The 16,463-nt window shown below is 38.3% G+C and overlaps 1 protein-coding gene across 1 annotated transcript; it reads left to right on the forward strand.

Moving 5' to 3' along the window:
• The first annotated feature begins 2,817 nt into the window (after positions 1–2,817).
• LOC137725271 (uncharacterized protein At4g06744) lies at positions 2,818–8,852 on the forward strand. The gene is made up of 2 exons (XM_068463904.2): positions 2,818–4,022; positions 8,188–8,852. The coding sequence occupies exons 1-2, from the start codon at positions 3,098–3,100 to the stop codon at positions 8,658–8,660; spliced, it is 1,398 nt and encodes a 465-aa protein (XP_068320005.2). The 5' UTR covers positions 2,818–3,097; the 3' UTR covers positions 8,661–8,852.
• The last annotated feature ends 7,611 nt before the right edge of the window (positions 8,853–16,463 follow it).

Below are 16,463 nucleotides of genomic sequence, written 5' to 3' on the forward strand. Positions count from 1 at the left end.
AAGAACATTTACTCTTACATCTAGAATCAACATTTGAATTTTCTTGCTCCTCCTTCAGTTTTTTTTTTTTTTTTTTTGGGTAAAATAAAGGGGTGGTTGTGACATCCCACATCGCCCAGGGGAGTGATCCTTAAATGTATATTCCCATCTCTACCTAGCACGAGGCCTTTTGGGAGCTCACTGGCTTCAGGTTTCATTGGAACTCTGAAGTTAAGTGAGTAGTGCGCGAGAGCATTCCCAGGATGGGTGACCCATCGGAAAGTTCTCGTGTGAGTTCCCAAAAACAAACCGTGAGGGCGTGGTCGGGGCCCAAAGCGAACAATATCGTGCTACGGTGGTGGAGCGGGCCCGGGAAATGATCTGTCCTGGGTCGGGATGTGACAATTTGGTATCAGAGCCTAACCCTGGACGTGGTGTGCTGACGAGGACATCAGGCCCCTAAGGGGGTGGATTGTGACATCCCACATCGTCCAGGGGAGTGATCCTTAAATGTATATTCTCATCTCTACCTAGCACGAGGCCTTTTGGGAGCTCACTGGCTTCGGGTTCCATTGGAACTTCGAAGTTAAGCAAGAAGGGGGCTTGAGCAATCCCATGATGGGTGACCCACTGGGAAGTTGCTCATGAGTTCCCAAAAACAAAACCGTGAGGGAATGGTAAGCCTAAAGTGGACAATATCGTGCTACGGTGGTGGAGCGGGCTCGGGAAGTGGTCCCACCTGGGCCGGGTTGTGACAGTGGTTCAACCCAAAAACTGGCTCAAGGAGTTATTACAGATAATTCGAGTCCTAGGGACTTCCATCATATCATCAAATAATTGAGTTCCAATCAATCATGAGGATTCTCAAAATAATGGTACCTAAGATCCATATTATAACTCCAATTGACAATGCCATCTGACACCATGTTCTTCTCCCAATAAGCTTTGTTTATTATATATGAAGGAAATATTACTCTTAGTGTGTGTTTTTAGTAAAACTACTTGTTTTACCCTATTACAGGCGTTTTGCTTGTGGTCCAATATCTTAGCGAATAGTCGATTTGGTTTCCTAAATTATTGTAGTAGTTTCGAATTCATTTGGAAGAGCTTTCAAAATGGTTGAAATGGCTTTTAGTGAAATTAATTCTCAGTTTTAAAAGCACTTTAAGTGCTTTATGGGAGAAGCACCGGATATGTGCTTCTTACAGAAAACACTGAAAGTAGTTTTCCAGAATCCACCATTGCTATAGCCTTGGGGATAGGCAACCCAATCCACTCGGGCAATTGAATCCAAGGCGAGCCCGATGAAGAAGTCAGACAATAATCGCCTAGCCCAGCGACCTGCCTATGTGACGTCACCATGACGTCAACCACAACTTAAATTATTAAAAATTACCAAAAAAAAAAAAAAACTAATAAAAACATAAAAAATTATAATTTTTTGTTCTTTCTATAAATACATGACCATATTCTTCCACTTTACACTACATTTTAATATTTTTAACTACTTTCAACCAATTTTTTATTATTATCTGAAATTAAAAATAAAGTTATCTTTTATTATTTTATAAAATAAAAAATACTAATATTTTAATACGAATTGCCTAGATTATTTAGTTTAAGGATAGAGATGCACTTGGGTAGTTACTGTTCATTAAAGGGGATTGAGTTGCCTATTGCCCAGGACGGCTTTCCTACACTAGAAGTGCTCTAAGAATTGGTTTAAAAAACATTTTCAATAAAAACGATTTTAATTATTTAAAAAATACTTTCAAACAAGTTCTTAATTAAAAGGAGTACCTAACTGAATATCAAACTTCACCCCGTTATGCCCACTTGGGTGTCATGTCTTGAAACAATCCAAACGTTTGTGTCATGCTATATTTTAGTTAGTAGGGGTACCAAATTGAAATCAAACTTCACCCCTTAAGCCCACTTGGGTGTCATGTGTTGAAACAATCCAAAAGCTTATGTGTCATGTTTTGGTACCCTCCAAAAGAAATTGCATAATTGTTGTGGCATGGACTTGGAAGTCAATGTCATGTGTTGAAACAATCGAGAAGCTTATGTGTCATGTTTTGGTACTCTCCAAAAGAAATTGCATTATTGTTGTGGCATGGACTTGGAAATCTGTGTATTTTGTTCTTGTGGAAATTGTGAAGTAGAGAGCTTAGGGTTTATGGGTTTGCACGCCCGTGTGAAAGGACTGGGACACAAATTATTGACAAGTCATTTTTTTTGGAAAAGCACTTCAGTTATCCTCCTCCTACCAGTTGAATGAATGGTTCAGCTGCTAGGATTAGATGAAATTATTTTTTATTTTTTTTATTTTTTTTATTTCTTTGAAAGCAACCTCAAGCGATGGAAGCATCAATGCTTCCTGTGAACTTTCTGATTCTCATTGATGAAAACGTAACCTTTACATGGCTTTATTCACAAGGAGATCTACAGTTACAAGAGTCCTGTAGCAGGTGAACCATTTACATAAATTAAATGCAATTTACAGATAATAATCCCATCTAATCCTAGCAGCATGTTGAGTAAATGGTTCAGCTCTACCCAATCAAACAAGTCAAGTGGTGTATTTTTCTTCCAATTTCAATCACGTCTACAAGAGAAATGAAATATTTGTATCATCATTTGTATCATCCTTTTAATAAAGGTATAACCCACAGACACATGCGTGTGCCATTTCCTAAGAGATGGTACAAATATACTGCAAGAGTAACAATTTTACTACTATAAACCTACTTTTTCTGCAATTCTCTTTCAAGCACAAAATCTTCATTTGGACGTATATTTCCATTCTAATACTGTAATAAAGGCCAAACTTCTAGACTTTTGGTAGGCCACCAATAGACATTATAAAGCAAATATAAAAATAATGCAAGGAATCAGAGTGAATGGCAAACAGCAATGTATAATAATGAGAGCTCAACTCTCACCGTCAGACAAACATTTTTGGCTGGCAAGTTTATCTGTTTCCTCATGACCCTTTACTCTTCTTTCTTACTTCAAGTCTTCCTTATTAATCTCCTTAATATACAAAATTTATTTTATTACATATTAGTATCTCCTCACTATTTACTCTTCATTCATTGAGCTTAAACAACCAGACATGACTACCTTCTCTTTCTTTTCTTCACTTCTGATCTCAACATTTTTGGTGCATTTATGTTTGTACCATTATAAGGTTGAAGCCTTGGAGATAATCATAGGTGGAGGAGGAGGTGAGGCCAGCCCTCCTGCTCCCTCCCCCGAATACGAAGATTGTCCTCCCCCTCCTCCCCCTCCATGCCCGCCGCCTCCTACATCACTGCCACTGCCGCCACCTCCAAAACTACAGTCTCCACCACCGCCAATGCCACCAAAATCACCGCCGCCACCTTCCTCCGGCCCCTTTGAAAGCCAGCGACTTGAAGTTGCCTTCAATGTGGTTAAAAGGTTCGTAGCAAAAATCAAGTCCGACCCAAAGGGCTTCGCAAAGACATGGCAGGGTCCAAATATTTGCAGATACAAGGGCTTTGTCTGCGCCATTCATCCTGTCTACAAGCAGAAAACAGTCTCCGGTATAGACATCAACGGGGCTATGTTGGGTGGTTACAACAATAAACTTCCACTCGATGGCTTCCTTGACAAGTTAGAAGATTTGGTGTTCTTCCATGCAAACTCCAACAACTTCACAGGCTCAGTCCCGATTGGCACTGCCATGCTTCGATACTTCTACGAGCTCGATCTCAGCAACAACAAGCTATCCGGAGGGTTTCCGTACGAGGTTTTAACAGCAACAAATTTGACATTTTTGGACCTCCGGTTCAACTTCTTTGCCGGTCCGGTCCCAGCCCGAGTCATCAAACTAGACGTTGATGTGCTATTCCTCAACAACAACGGTTTCACTCAGCAGATCCCTGACTATCTTGGCTCCTCACCTGCCCATTACTTCACTTTTGCCAACAACAATTTCACCGGTCCGATCCCAAGAAGCATTGGTCAAGCATCCAGAACCCTTTATGAGGTTCTCTTCCTTGGGAACCAACTTTCAGGTATGGTCCAAAATTTCGATAATATTAAAAAAAAAAAAAATCGCAGTCTTTTTTAATTATTTGTTTATTTTAGGATGCTTTAGATTTTGACCCTTACAATTCATTATTTCTAGATAAAAACTCATCTATCTTTAAAAATTCAGTTTAAGCCCAAATTTAAAATTTGCAAATATATAGAAATACTATTGACCTATTAATACAACTTATTTACACTCATGCCACTCATACTTTATGGTCCCTTTTCCAAATTCCTAAATTTATGCCAAATTTAAAGTAGTAGAAAAAGTGAAATAAAATGAAAAAAGTGTTTGCATTAACCGTATCTATTGCAAACTAGAAAAGTAGTTTTTTTTTTTTTTTGGGATATATTTTGTAGCAATTTTATCCATATTAATTGGTAGGTAAATTAGTTTGTTCCAATTATTTAAAAAAAAAATACTACACCTATATTATATATTTTGAATCAAATAACATTCCTCTAACTTGTAGGTAAATTATTTTCTATGTATTTTTATATGTGTTAGACACGTTTTGTTGTTGTATAAACATGAGTGGAACATAATATTGTTGATTTTATACATCAAACTGCATTTCTTTTGTTACAGGTAAATTATTTTCCATGCACAAGTACTTATGTTAGGCAAGTTTTGTTGTTGGTACATACAATATTTTGTGTCATTGTAAAGAAAGATTACATTACACCCATGGTATAATTGTTGTAGGTAAATTATTGGAAATTAATTTGTAGTTAGGTTATGAACATTTTGCATCATTGGAAATGAACATTTCAAAGAGTAGGTAGGTAAATTAATTTTTCTAATTATATAAAAAAAAATTACACTACACCTAGTTATATTTAATTTTTCCAATTATTAAAAAAATTTATACTACACCCAACCAAATAACATTTCTCTAACTTGTAGGTAAATTATTTTTCATGTATTGTTAGAAATGTTAGGCACAGTTTGTTGTTGTATAAACATGGGTGTAACATAGTATTTTTAATACTATGCATCAAACTACATTTCTTCTTAATATAGGTAAATTATTTTCCATGTATTAGTAAATATGTGTCACATCCCGGCCCGGGGCGGATCACTTCCCGGGCCTACTCCACCACCGTAGCACGATATTGCCTGCTTTGGGCTTACCATTCCCTCATGGTTTTGTTTTTGGGAACTCACACGAGAACTTCCCGATGGGTCACCCATCCTGGGAGTGCTCTCGCGCGCTACTCGCTTAACTTCGGAGTTCCAACGGAACCCGAAGCCAGTGAGCTCCCAAAAAGCCTCGTGCTAGGTAGAGATGGGAATATACATATAAGGCTCACTCCCCTTGGCGATGTGGGATGTCACAATCCACCCCCTTTAGGGGTCCGACGTCCTCGTCGACACACACGCGACCAGTGTTAGGCTTTGATACCAAATTGTCACTTCCCGGCCAGGGGCGGATCACTTCCCGGGCCCACTCCACCACCGTAGCACGATATTGTCCACTTTGGGCTTACCATTCCCTCAAGGTTTTGTTTTTGGGAACTCACACGAGAACTTCCTGATGGGTCACCCATCCTGGGAATGCTCTCGCGCGCTACTCGCTTAACTTCGGAGTTCCAACGAAACCCTAAGCCAGTGAGCTCCTAAAAGGCCTCGTGCTAGGTAGAGATGGGAATATACATATAAGGCTCACTCCCCTTGGCGATGTGGGATGTCACATATGTTAGGCACGTTTTGTTGTTGGTATAAACATTATTTTGCATCATTGTAAAAAAGAGATATTATATTACACCCATGGTATAATTGTTTGTAGGTAAATTAATGTGCATGTAGATAATGAAATACATGTTCTAAGATATTAATAAAAGAAGGATAAATTCAAAAGTATTCAAGAGTAGGGTGAAAAAACTGAATCGAATAGTTTTATGAAAATTCAAAACCTTTCTAAAAAAGTAATATGCAATAAATTTTTAACATTAATGTCTTTTTTTTTTTTTCTTGTTGCAAAATCATTTACTATTTCCTTATAATTAATTGTCTACATCAAGTATGTAATAGGGGTATTTTAGGCATGTGAAAAATGTATGTGTGAATTAATATGAAGTTAATGAATTTGCTTACGTGGATCCTAGGCATTGGGTTTTCTTTGAGTAAAAAGGTTATGTAGGGTTTTATATGAAGAAAATTGAGTTTGAAGGGCTAAAGTCATATTTTTTTATAAAAGACTAAGTGGGAAGAAATTAAATTCGGATGAATTATCTCTTCGTTTAGTGATATTTTTTAAACCTGATAATTTCTTAAACGACTTATTAACTTGACTCACAATGACATGAAATAACGGATTTCGAGTCAACACTTTAATTAATCGGATCATTATCGGATCACACATTCTTAATAGGTTTATCCGTGTGTAATCCGTTTCAACCTGATAAGAAAAAATTTAGTTTGATAATTTTATAAACTACTAAAATGTCACATCTCGGCCCGGGGCGGATCACTTCCCGGGCCCGCTCCACTACCGTAGCACGATATTGTCCGTTTTGGGCTTACCATTCCCTCACGGTTTTGTTTTTGGGAACTCACGAGCAACTTCCCAGTGGGTCACCCATCATGGGATTGCTCTAGCCCCCTTCTCGCTTAACTTCGGAGTTCCTAAGAAACCCGAAGCCAGTGAGCTCCCAAAAGGCCCCCTACTAGGTAGGGATGAGAATATACATTTAAGGATCACTCCCCTGGACGATGTGGGATGTCACATAAAAAGCCTTACTACAATGTATAGCCATAGTATAAGTGAGATTAAAAAATTTCAAAGCACATTAAAAATACCAAAGAAATTTAAAAATGCCAAAGCACGTTGAAAAATTCGTAATAATTAATTTTAAAGTGCGAAAAATATGAAAAAAAAATGCAAACGCTCGTGATTGCATCCTCTACGCTTCGTCGATGAGTACATCGTCATTTGAATTTTCAAAACCCTACAAACCTGATGTTTTAGGGGGAAGTTCAAAATAAATAAAATACATAATAATTAATGCAAAAGTGTGAAAAATGCGAAAAAAAAAAAATAATATACAAACGCTCGTAATTGTATCATCTATGCTTAGAGGTTGGTTACATCTTCGTTTAGATTTTTAAAACCCTCAAAATCCTCATGAATAATGTTTATTGTTTGAGTGCAAAATCAATAATAATTAATGTAGAAGTATGAAGATGTAAAGAAAATATACAATCATTCATTGACAAGTTTTACAATTTTCGTGAAGGGGTCAACTCCGAAATTCGACACCGTACTCCATAAACCATAGTTTATATTTAACCGTCGATTTGTTTGCTTTCTATTCTTCGCACTAGATTTCATTTCTCAAAATTTCCTTTTGAAAACATGATCTTTCAACGGATAAAGAAAAATGAGCGTTTCAGATTGTTGATATCACATTCCGTGTTTATGGTTAACTGAAATAGAAGTCAATATCATATAGTTTATAAAGACTTTATAAACTCTGAGCAATATTTTCATTAACCATAAAAATCTGAATATGATATCAATGATCCAAACCGTTGATCTTTTTACATCCGTTAAAGATCATGTTTAAAAAAAAAAAAAATTGAAAAAACAAAATTCAGTGAGAAGAATGAAGTGTAAATGTAAACGTAATCAACCATTAAAATTAAATATATGGTTTATGGGATTATGGTGGCAAGTGTCACAGTTGATCTCTTCACAAAAGTTGTAGAGATTTTCATTATATATATGTAGTGTTATATGACACAACCTGTTAAGATATCGGGTATGTCATGTAAAGGACATAAACACAAAAAACATGACACAAATGCCAAGTTTAATATTTCTCTTACTATAATGTTGAAATATGTAATTAGTGTAATTCTTTTTTCCCTAATTTATAAGAAAGAAAAAGTTTACTTACCGAAAATAAATACCAGAGTTTGTTTAATTCACACAATTTTTTTTTAATAGAAAAACAGATAATTAACATGTACCAGCTTATGTACTCTATGTACTCCGTTGATATCTATTATTAATATCTACAAAATATCAAGGATACAACTATAGTCATATGTTGATTGGTACTCAGTATCAGCCAACAACATTTAATTTCATGTTAACGCTTGCGGATTGTATCTTATATGATATTTAAAATTCTGCTTTACAGGGTGTCTGCCTTATGAAATTGGGTACCTAAATCAGGCCACCGTATTCGACGCGAGTTCCAACTGCTTAACAGGCCCAATCCCAGCCTCATTTGCTTGCTTAGCCAAGATTGAGTTTCTAAACTTGGCCAAGAACAAGCTCTACGGACCAGTGCCTGAGATGGTGTGCAAGTTGTCTAACCTGGAGAACTTGTCTTTGGCAGACAACTATTTCACAAAGGTCGGTCCAGAGTGCCAGAAATTGATTGACAGAAAGAAACTTGATGTTAGTAAGAACTGCATTTTGGACCAACCAAATCAGAGAATAAACGAGGAATGTGCTACATTCTTCTCCAAGCCTATAAAGTGTCCCAACGAGAAGGAAATGATTTACATTCCTTGTAAAATACCGTATTCGGGATCAAACGAGAAGAAGTCCGATCATCTGCCACGAGCTCCACTGTCTTATGGTACTCTTGTACCACATAGGCTTTGATTAATTTCATGCCCGAAATGGACTCACCGGAGATGAGTCATGATGGTTTCTTGCATTTATGCATAAATAGTTTATTTCTTAATGTTTGCAGCTACTTCATAATTTTTATGGAGAGATGTAGTAAACTATATAGTCCTAAACTAGTAAAGCAGAAGCCATCCATAGAATAATGAGCTTCTTATTTGTCTTAAATGCGATGAACAAATTCCAATTCTTTTTATTTTTTATTTTTTTAGAAGAAACGATAATGAATTTATCACTTAAGAAGAACTACAATCAAATAGAAAGGCATCGTAAATTGAATTTGGTGGTTCCTCGAACTAAAAGAATCCAAATAAAAAAGGGAAAAACTTGATATAAGTCCAATTTTTTTAAGGAAAACTAACAAAAGGTCTAAAAAAACTTCATTTTTAATGAAAAGTTTTTTTTAAAGGTACAGTAAATAGTACCAGAGAAATGTATAAATGTGGTTTTTCGTTAAAAGTGAACAGTACCGGAAGTGTTTTGTTAAACCTCCCATTTTTTTATCCAATATTAGAAAGGGAAATGTTATTGGCATTTTAAAATTCTCATTTTGTACTCCAAACTTTCTATATTTAAGAAGAAAAATACATTTATGAGGAGTGAAAAATAAGTTTTTTGAAGTACCATTAATTAAGGTTCTAAAAGACGTTAGGCGCTAGTCGAGTGGCAGGTTGGGGCCTAGCGGCAAGGCGGACACCTAGGTGTACTAGACGAAATTAAGTAAATATATTATATTTCGCGTAAATAAGTGTCTGTTTATACTTTTTATATATATAGAGGATCATTTAACATGAGGGATCCCCATTTAAAAAAAAAAAAAAAATTGAGAACACCCTCTTGACCGTTAGATTTGGCTTTAATGAAATTGTGTGGGAAATTGTGGTTGAGATTGTGTGGTCTGTGATTTAATTTCAACCACACAATTTTATTAAAGCCAATCGAACGGCCAAGAGGGTGTCCCCATTTTCCAAAAAAAATGGGGATCCCTCTTGTTAAAGGGCCTATGTGTGTGTGTGTATAATTTCATCATAAACTACAAAATAGAATGACATATATATTATGAAGTATTGTAACATAATGAAAACATGGGGAACAAGCTTATAATGTGTGTTCATTTAAGTATGCAATAAGTCTCTTACAATTTATTGAAAAAAAATAAAATGCAAAATGAAAGTTATTTATTTTCAATCTAAGTGAGTCATAACCTATACATGTTTGGCAGGCTAGGCGGTTTAGGTGGTTGCCTCAGCAAGCATATGCACCATTTCTTAATTTTCAAATGCCTAGGCATTAATCGAGATGATAGCTAGCCGCCTAGTGCTTATACGAGAATTTTTAGAACAGTACCAATAACAGTTCTCTATTAGGAATAGTACATTTTATTAAAATAAGTCAAATCTCTTAAGTCGGTTTGGTGGGCTGGCTTAATTAATTTGAATTTGAGTCTCAACCCGTGTTTGATGATGCAATTTGTATCACGGTCAGGATTTGAGTGCTGGATTCAAATCCAAAATAGGACGGGCTACGTAAACCAACCTGAACCACAGGTTACGAGTCCGACATTCTTCTACTAAGGCATCTCCTCTCCTATCTTCACAGATTCATCTAATCTCATCAATTCTGCAACGAACTGTGAGTGGCGTGGCGTCGTGGGTGGGTTGCGGGTCATGAGCAGTGTGATGGGTTGCAAGGGGCGAGGGGGGTACGAGCAGCATTGTTGGGTGGGTGGGTCGTCGTCGAGATGTCGCGGATCTGATGTGCAGGTTTGAGGGCGTCATAAGCAGGTTGCGAGTGGAGACTTGAATGGGTTGTCGCGAGTAGGATCCACGCTGCTGTGTCTTCGCGAAAGGCATCCTGAACGGGTTGGGCTTCGTAGTGGGGTCGTGAGCGGAGGAGTGGGTTCGATCTGGTCTTTCTGTTTTTTGGGATTCATCTGTTTCACATTTTCTCTAACCAAAAGAAGATTTCACATTTTGAATCCCATCCTTCCTGGTCAATTTGAGAGTCTACACCAAACAGCAGGTGAGCAGCCATCCAATCCAACCCTAGCCTAACCAGTCTGAAATATGAACTCCTCTCCGGACCGGTCCACCAAACATGCCCTTAAGTTTAGAATTATTTAGAATAAATTATACAAAACTACCTCAATTTGGTCTCACGACAATATCATACCTCATCTTTTAAAATTGACAATGTCATACCTCATCTGTAAAATTTGATCCAATGTTATACCTTCCGCTAGCTTGGCTGTGAATTTCTCAGTTAAATGCTGATGTGACTTGATTCGGACTCACTTTCTATTAAAAAAGTTAATAAAATATTAAAAAATAAAAAAATTAAAACCAAACACCCATCTTCCCCAACCTCTTCCCTGCAACCCAGATCCCTTCCCTGCAACCCCCGATCCCATCCCCACCCATGCCAACATCTCCCCTCCCTACCCCTCCCCCCCCCCCCCCCCCCCAGACCTACCTCTCCCCACCCTTCCATGCAACTTCATTGTCCTCCAGCTCTTCCGCTTCTTCCTCAAGTTCTGGAAACCCAATGCCTTCACCGCCACACCCCTAAATCCTTCTATCGCTAAAGAAAACGACGTCAAAGAAGAAGAAGAAGATTCTTTCTTCAACTTGGAATTAAATTTCAACCTTATCCAAACCCCATAAGAAAACAACATCTTCAAATCCAAACCAAAACCAAACACCTCAGACAAAACATTCGGCAAACCAACCCTTTCTTTATCCACTTCTGATCCGATTTCCAGGGAAGGAGGGGAATAGGCGGCGGGTGGGTGAGGGCCTGGATGGACTTGACAAAGGAAGGAAAGAGCTGGAGGATGGTGAGGTTGGACTACTTTCTCTGTCCACTTCCAATCCAAATTCCAAGGAAGCGGTGGGGACGTCCCACATGGCGAGGACCTAGATTCGTTCCCACATGACATTTTCCTTCAAGCACACGATACAACTGGAGCTTTTGTACGTCTCATTGGGCTTCTAATCGGAGACGGAAAAGCCGGCTATGAGGTTAGTGAAATCAGGGGTGGCAGCGCCCCACCAGTGAACGTCGGAGCCATGGAGCATGTCGAAATCAGAGACCTTGAATGAGCAATCATTGATTATCTTAATTGAGCCGCGGAGTTAATGCTGGAGCATTTTGAATTCGGATTCAGAGTTGACGAGGGGGTTGGTCTTAGGGCAATCGAGATCGACATGGCTGAATGCGAGGGTCTGGGGGGCGGGGTGGAGATGTTGGCATGGGTGGGAAAGGGGTCGGGGTTGCAGGGAAGGGGAAAAGGGATCTGGGTTTTAGACTTGGGTTGCAGGGAAGGGGAAGGGGTCAGGGAAGATGGGTGTTGGGTTGCAAGGAAGGGGATAAGGTAAATGGGTGTAGGCCTCAAATTAAGTCACGTCAGCATTTAACTGAGAAATTTACGGCCAAGTTAACAAAAGGTATAACATTGGACCAAATTCTAAAGATGAGGTATGACATTGTCAATTTTAAAAGATGATGTATGATAGTGTCGTGAGACCAATAATTGAGGTAGTTTTGTGTAATTTACCCAATTATTTATTATCAATAATTATCTCATTCATAATAAGATTTAGTTAGGTTTAACATCTCGCTTATAGGTATAATCTACATTCACATATTTGTTACTATGAGTTATGGTCGTATGTTTTGCAGATGGATTTGTGTTAGAATATTAGTTTTTTGTTAGAAGATATTAAGTAGATTTATTGAAATTAGAAGATGCATGAAACCAGAAGATTTTTATTTATCTTTAATATTTAAAAAAAATATATAAACTAAGTATAAAAGAAATAAAAGTGCAGAAAAGATAATACACTGGACTTAACCTTATAACTATGTTGATTTTTTTGACCCATGTCTAAATGCCTGTAAAAACTATAGTCATTCTCCACTAGTAGAAAAAACTATTTGCTCGACGTACCAAATCTCGTCGCACAAGTTGTACTTGTGCGACGAATACAACAAACGGTCATGCAAAAACAGATTCCAAAAAAATGAAGTAAAAGAACATGTGCATTAATATTCCAACAATGTGGAAATGTCCAGGAACTCTAATACAATAACTTGTTGGAAATATCTTGACTCTTAAAACCATCCTCAAATGAGATGTCAAATTTTGAAGCTGCTATCAAATTTGATAGCAACCTCTTTTTGCCAATCCATGTCAGTGCCACATAGGAATTAACATTTTGGTTGGAGGACATTAGTGTGGTCTTTTTTTACCGTTATAACTGATGTGAACATTTTGACATCTCATTTGGAGATGCTCTTAATTTTAAAGTTCTTGGGAATATGGAAGTGCATTAATTCCAACAATGTTGAACAAGCCAATTGATACTCCAATGGAAATTAATTCCAACAATGTCTAGACTATGTTGGAGGACTCTTAGGTTGAGGTGGATTTGGGTTTTGAGAACGTCCTCTTGTCTCCCTTGGTGTGGATTCGCAACAAGTCCCTAGATATTTCGAAAGAGATAGCTTATCTTAGGAAATACCTTGGTAACATCAACAACTCGACGATATCGTGAAAGATCAAGATAATGACTTGCTCAAGTGAAGCATGGTGTGGAAGCTAGAAGATTATCAGTTTACATGAAAAAGAAAGGATTTGCATGGTTGCATGGCATTCTTTGTTGGATAATCTAGGCTTTCTTAGGGTGATAGTAAAGCCTCTAATGGCTAGGATGTTTGATGGAAAGCTATGGAAATTACTAAGATTGCATGAATGGTGATGTTTGGGGCTTAGAGTATGCTTTTGGGCTATGTGGAACTATCTGGGCTTATTTCCTGGGTGGTTCTCTCTTCCTGCATTTCTCCCATCTCTCTTTGTGTTACTCTAATCTCCTTCCTCCTGCCTAATGGCTTCTCTCCCTCCTTATGTAAGTGAAGGCTTCTACTTTAGGTTTCAAGGGAATATCCCTTTGTGGCTTGGTCTTCCGTTCCTTTCTCCCTAGCTATCCTATTATTCCCCTTTTGGTGTAAGGTAGCTGCATTGTTGAGGCCTACAAATTGCTTCTTCCTGAGACGCGAGTTTCCTAGGGCGGCCTTCCGCAAGCGCTAATTTCAATAGCGTGCTTTATGCTTTTTGCGTGTTGGCTGCTTGTGCAAGCTAGGAAAAGTCAGCATTAAATGCTTGACTTGATGGGCTTAACATGCATTTAACGCAATAATCTAGTTTAATCCTAACTAAGGGGATTGGCTTGCTAGGGAAAGGGATAAACAAGGCTAGTTCTTTCTCAATGTTGCCTGCGTGAAATATAAAGGATATGGGCTTGGATCATTGAGCTCCAAGCAGCCCAAAGTCTTCCATGACCCCAATTCCACATAGGCTCGATAACTTTCAGTAACCATCCACACCATAATCCACTTGGCAAGTCCCGAATATGTGACTTGGGCTTAGCATAAATTGTGACTAAGGAAGCATGGTGTGATGAATAGACATAAGCATGGCATGAATATTCGGCTTAAGCATCATGGCATGGCATGTTTGTAAATATATTGCTCGTCCATCCTGTGCCTTGTCATGTGTTTGGGCTTGAATATACGCTTTTCATGACAATTGGGCCTTGAGACTTGGTTGGGTTGGTGTGTGACATTTTTGGGCCCCAACATTAGCCCTCTTGATTATTTGGGCTATGAGATACCTTAAGTCTACTAAATAATCAACCCTAGACCCAAGGGATTTCTTTCCCCTTTTTGTGTTTTTTTTTTGGAACGTGGGCTTCCTGATGGGATTCTTCTTCTTCCTGTGTGACAGCAAGATAAATCGCTGTCGTTGTGCTCCCTTGTTTCCCGTGCACGTCCACTCATATGGAGAAACTCTGGGTATTCCCTCGCCTCCACTTGGTAACCATTACAAACTGCTCTTCTCCTTATGACAAATATTTAATTCATCCTTGCTCTTCATTTCCTCCTTTAATTCTCCTTCCTTCTTCAAAATTTTCATAATTGTTTTCTCTCTAAATTCTTCTCTACCTTCTGCGTTGGGTTGTGTTCTCTTTTCATGCTTCTTCGTGATCCGCGACAAGGCTTTGCTCAGGTAAGGAAATTCTTCCCTTGACCTTCTTTTGAATTTTCTTCTCCTTTTTGTCTTCTCTGTTTGCCATGATGATGAAATTAGCATGCATCTCTCCTTTTTGATTATATGTTTCAGAGATTTTAGGTTTTCAGCTTGGATGCACAAAGGGTGTGGGTCTTTCCTTCGAGAAATTGAACTTCACTCTTTGGGTAGTCTTGCTGCTTTGAAATCATGTGCATTTGCCCTCTACGATTTCTCTCTTGCTTTCCATGTATATTGTGCAATTGTCATTTAGCCTAGTTTTTGTGCATGTTGGTGCATGCTTGAGTGGGATCTATTGATCAATTGCATTGATCTACTTGGCACGATTAACTTGACTACATATAACCTATTTTTGCATGGGTACACATATATCACACTTTCCCTGTCTAGATTTTTTAGGGCCTTGATAGCATGGCATGTGTAGGGAAATATGCATGTATTTTGTGTGATAGCATGTAGGGAAAATAGTCTCATGTGAAAGTCTTAGACTTCTACACGAAAGGCTTTGAATTTTATACACGTACCCTTTTGCTTTCTTGGGGCGCGTTTGCTTGCTTTCCCAGGATGTGCTTGCTTGCTCTCCGGGGTAGATTCTTTGTTGCATTTCGCTTTGTATGTTTGCACATTTCTTCTTGCATGCTGCATAGGATTGTAATATATGTGGTTAGACGCTTGCTTTTCATAGGTACATTATGGCTGCGAAATCACCAAAGTGTCTAATTGCCATTGATAGGTCCTTCACCATTGAGGAGCGTCTTCGACAAGGTAGGCCGCCACTTTCTCTTGGTTCTCAGAGCAAGGTTTTCAAGGATGAATAGCCTTCCTTAGATTCGGTCATTTCTATTTATCCCAAGTGTATTTCCCAGTGTTACATCGAGAATGAGTTGTTTCCCGTCGTGCCAATCCACTTCGAGTTCTCCTGTGGTGAGGCAACTAGTTGGGCAAACTGGGTGGATATTAAGCTTGGTTTTACTAACCAGTGCGCGACCTTAATAAGGGCCAAGGTTTTAAATGCAGTCTTTATGACTAAGAAACAAGTTGTTTGTCTTGAGCCTAAACTTCTTCACCATGTGGTTAGGAGGTGGAGTACATAGACCCATACCTTCATTAGTGCTTGGGGAGAGTTTACCCTCATCCTGGAAAAAGTTGCTAACATTATTCATCTTCCAATTGTGGGTAATGTAGGTCCCTTCCGCTATGTTATTCCTTTTGTCGACATCAACACTTTTGATGTTTTAAAGATGGGTGCTCCTACTTCTTCGAGCAAGGATTTTTGCTTCAACAAATGGATCAAACACTTTTGGCAGAAGAAACAAGAATCGAACTGCAGGTTTGAGGTTATGTTGTGTTTGTGGCCAGACTGTTTTGTTTTATGTGATAGCAAGTATACCTTCAGTCGCTAAGTGATTTCTTAGGCCATGGAGATCATATGTGGCCATGTGGTTCCATTAACTTCGTTGTTTTTTAGGCTCCTCTACCTTTCCGGCGCAGCAAAACGCTGCTACATTATTAACTTCTCTTCTTATTTGGCTGAAAGGCTCCCACTGGCTTATCGTTGGTTTGGGAAGATTTTGGCGAAAAAGCATGACTTCTTGGAGCTTTTAGATGACGCAAATAGCTTTATTTTCCATACATATGTGTCAGTTCTTGAAGGTTTTACCTTCATGATATTTTTTACTGATGTTGTCTAT

This window comes from Pyrus communis, chromosome 5 (assembly GCF_041283825.1).
Source record: "Pyrus communis isolate YQ-2024b chromosome 5, ASM4128382v1, whole genome shotgun sequence".
Lineage (NCBI taxonomy): Eukaryota > Viridiplantae > Streptophyta > Magnoliopsida > Rosales > Rosaceae > Pyrus > Pyrus communis.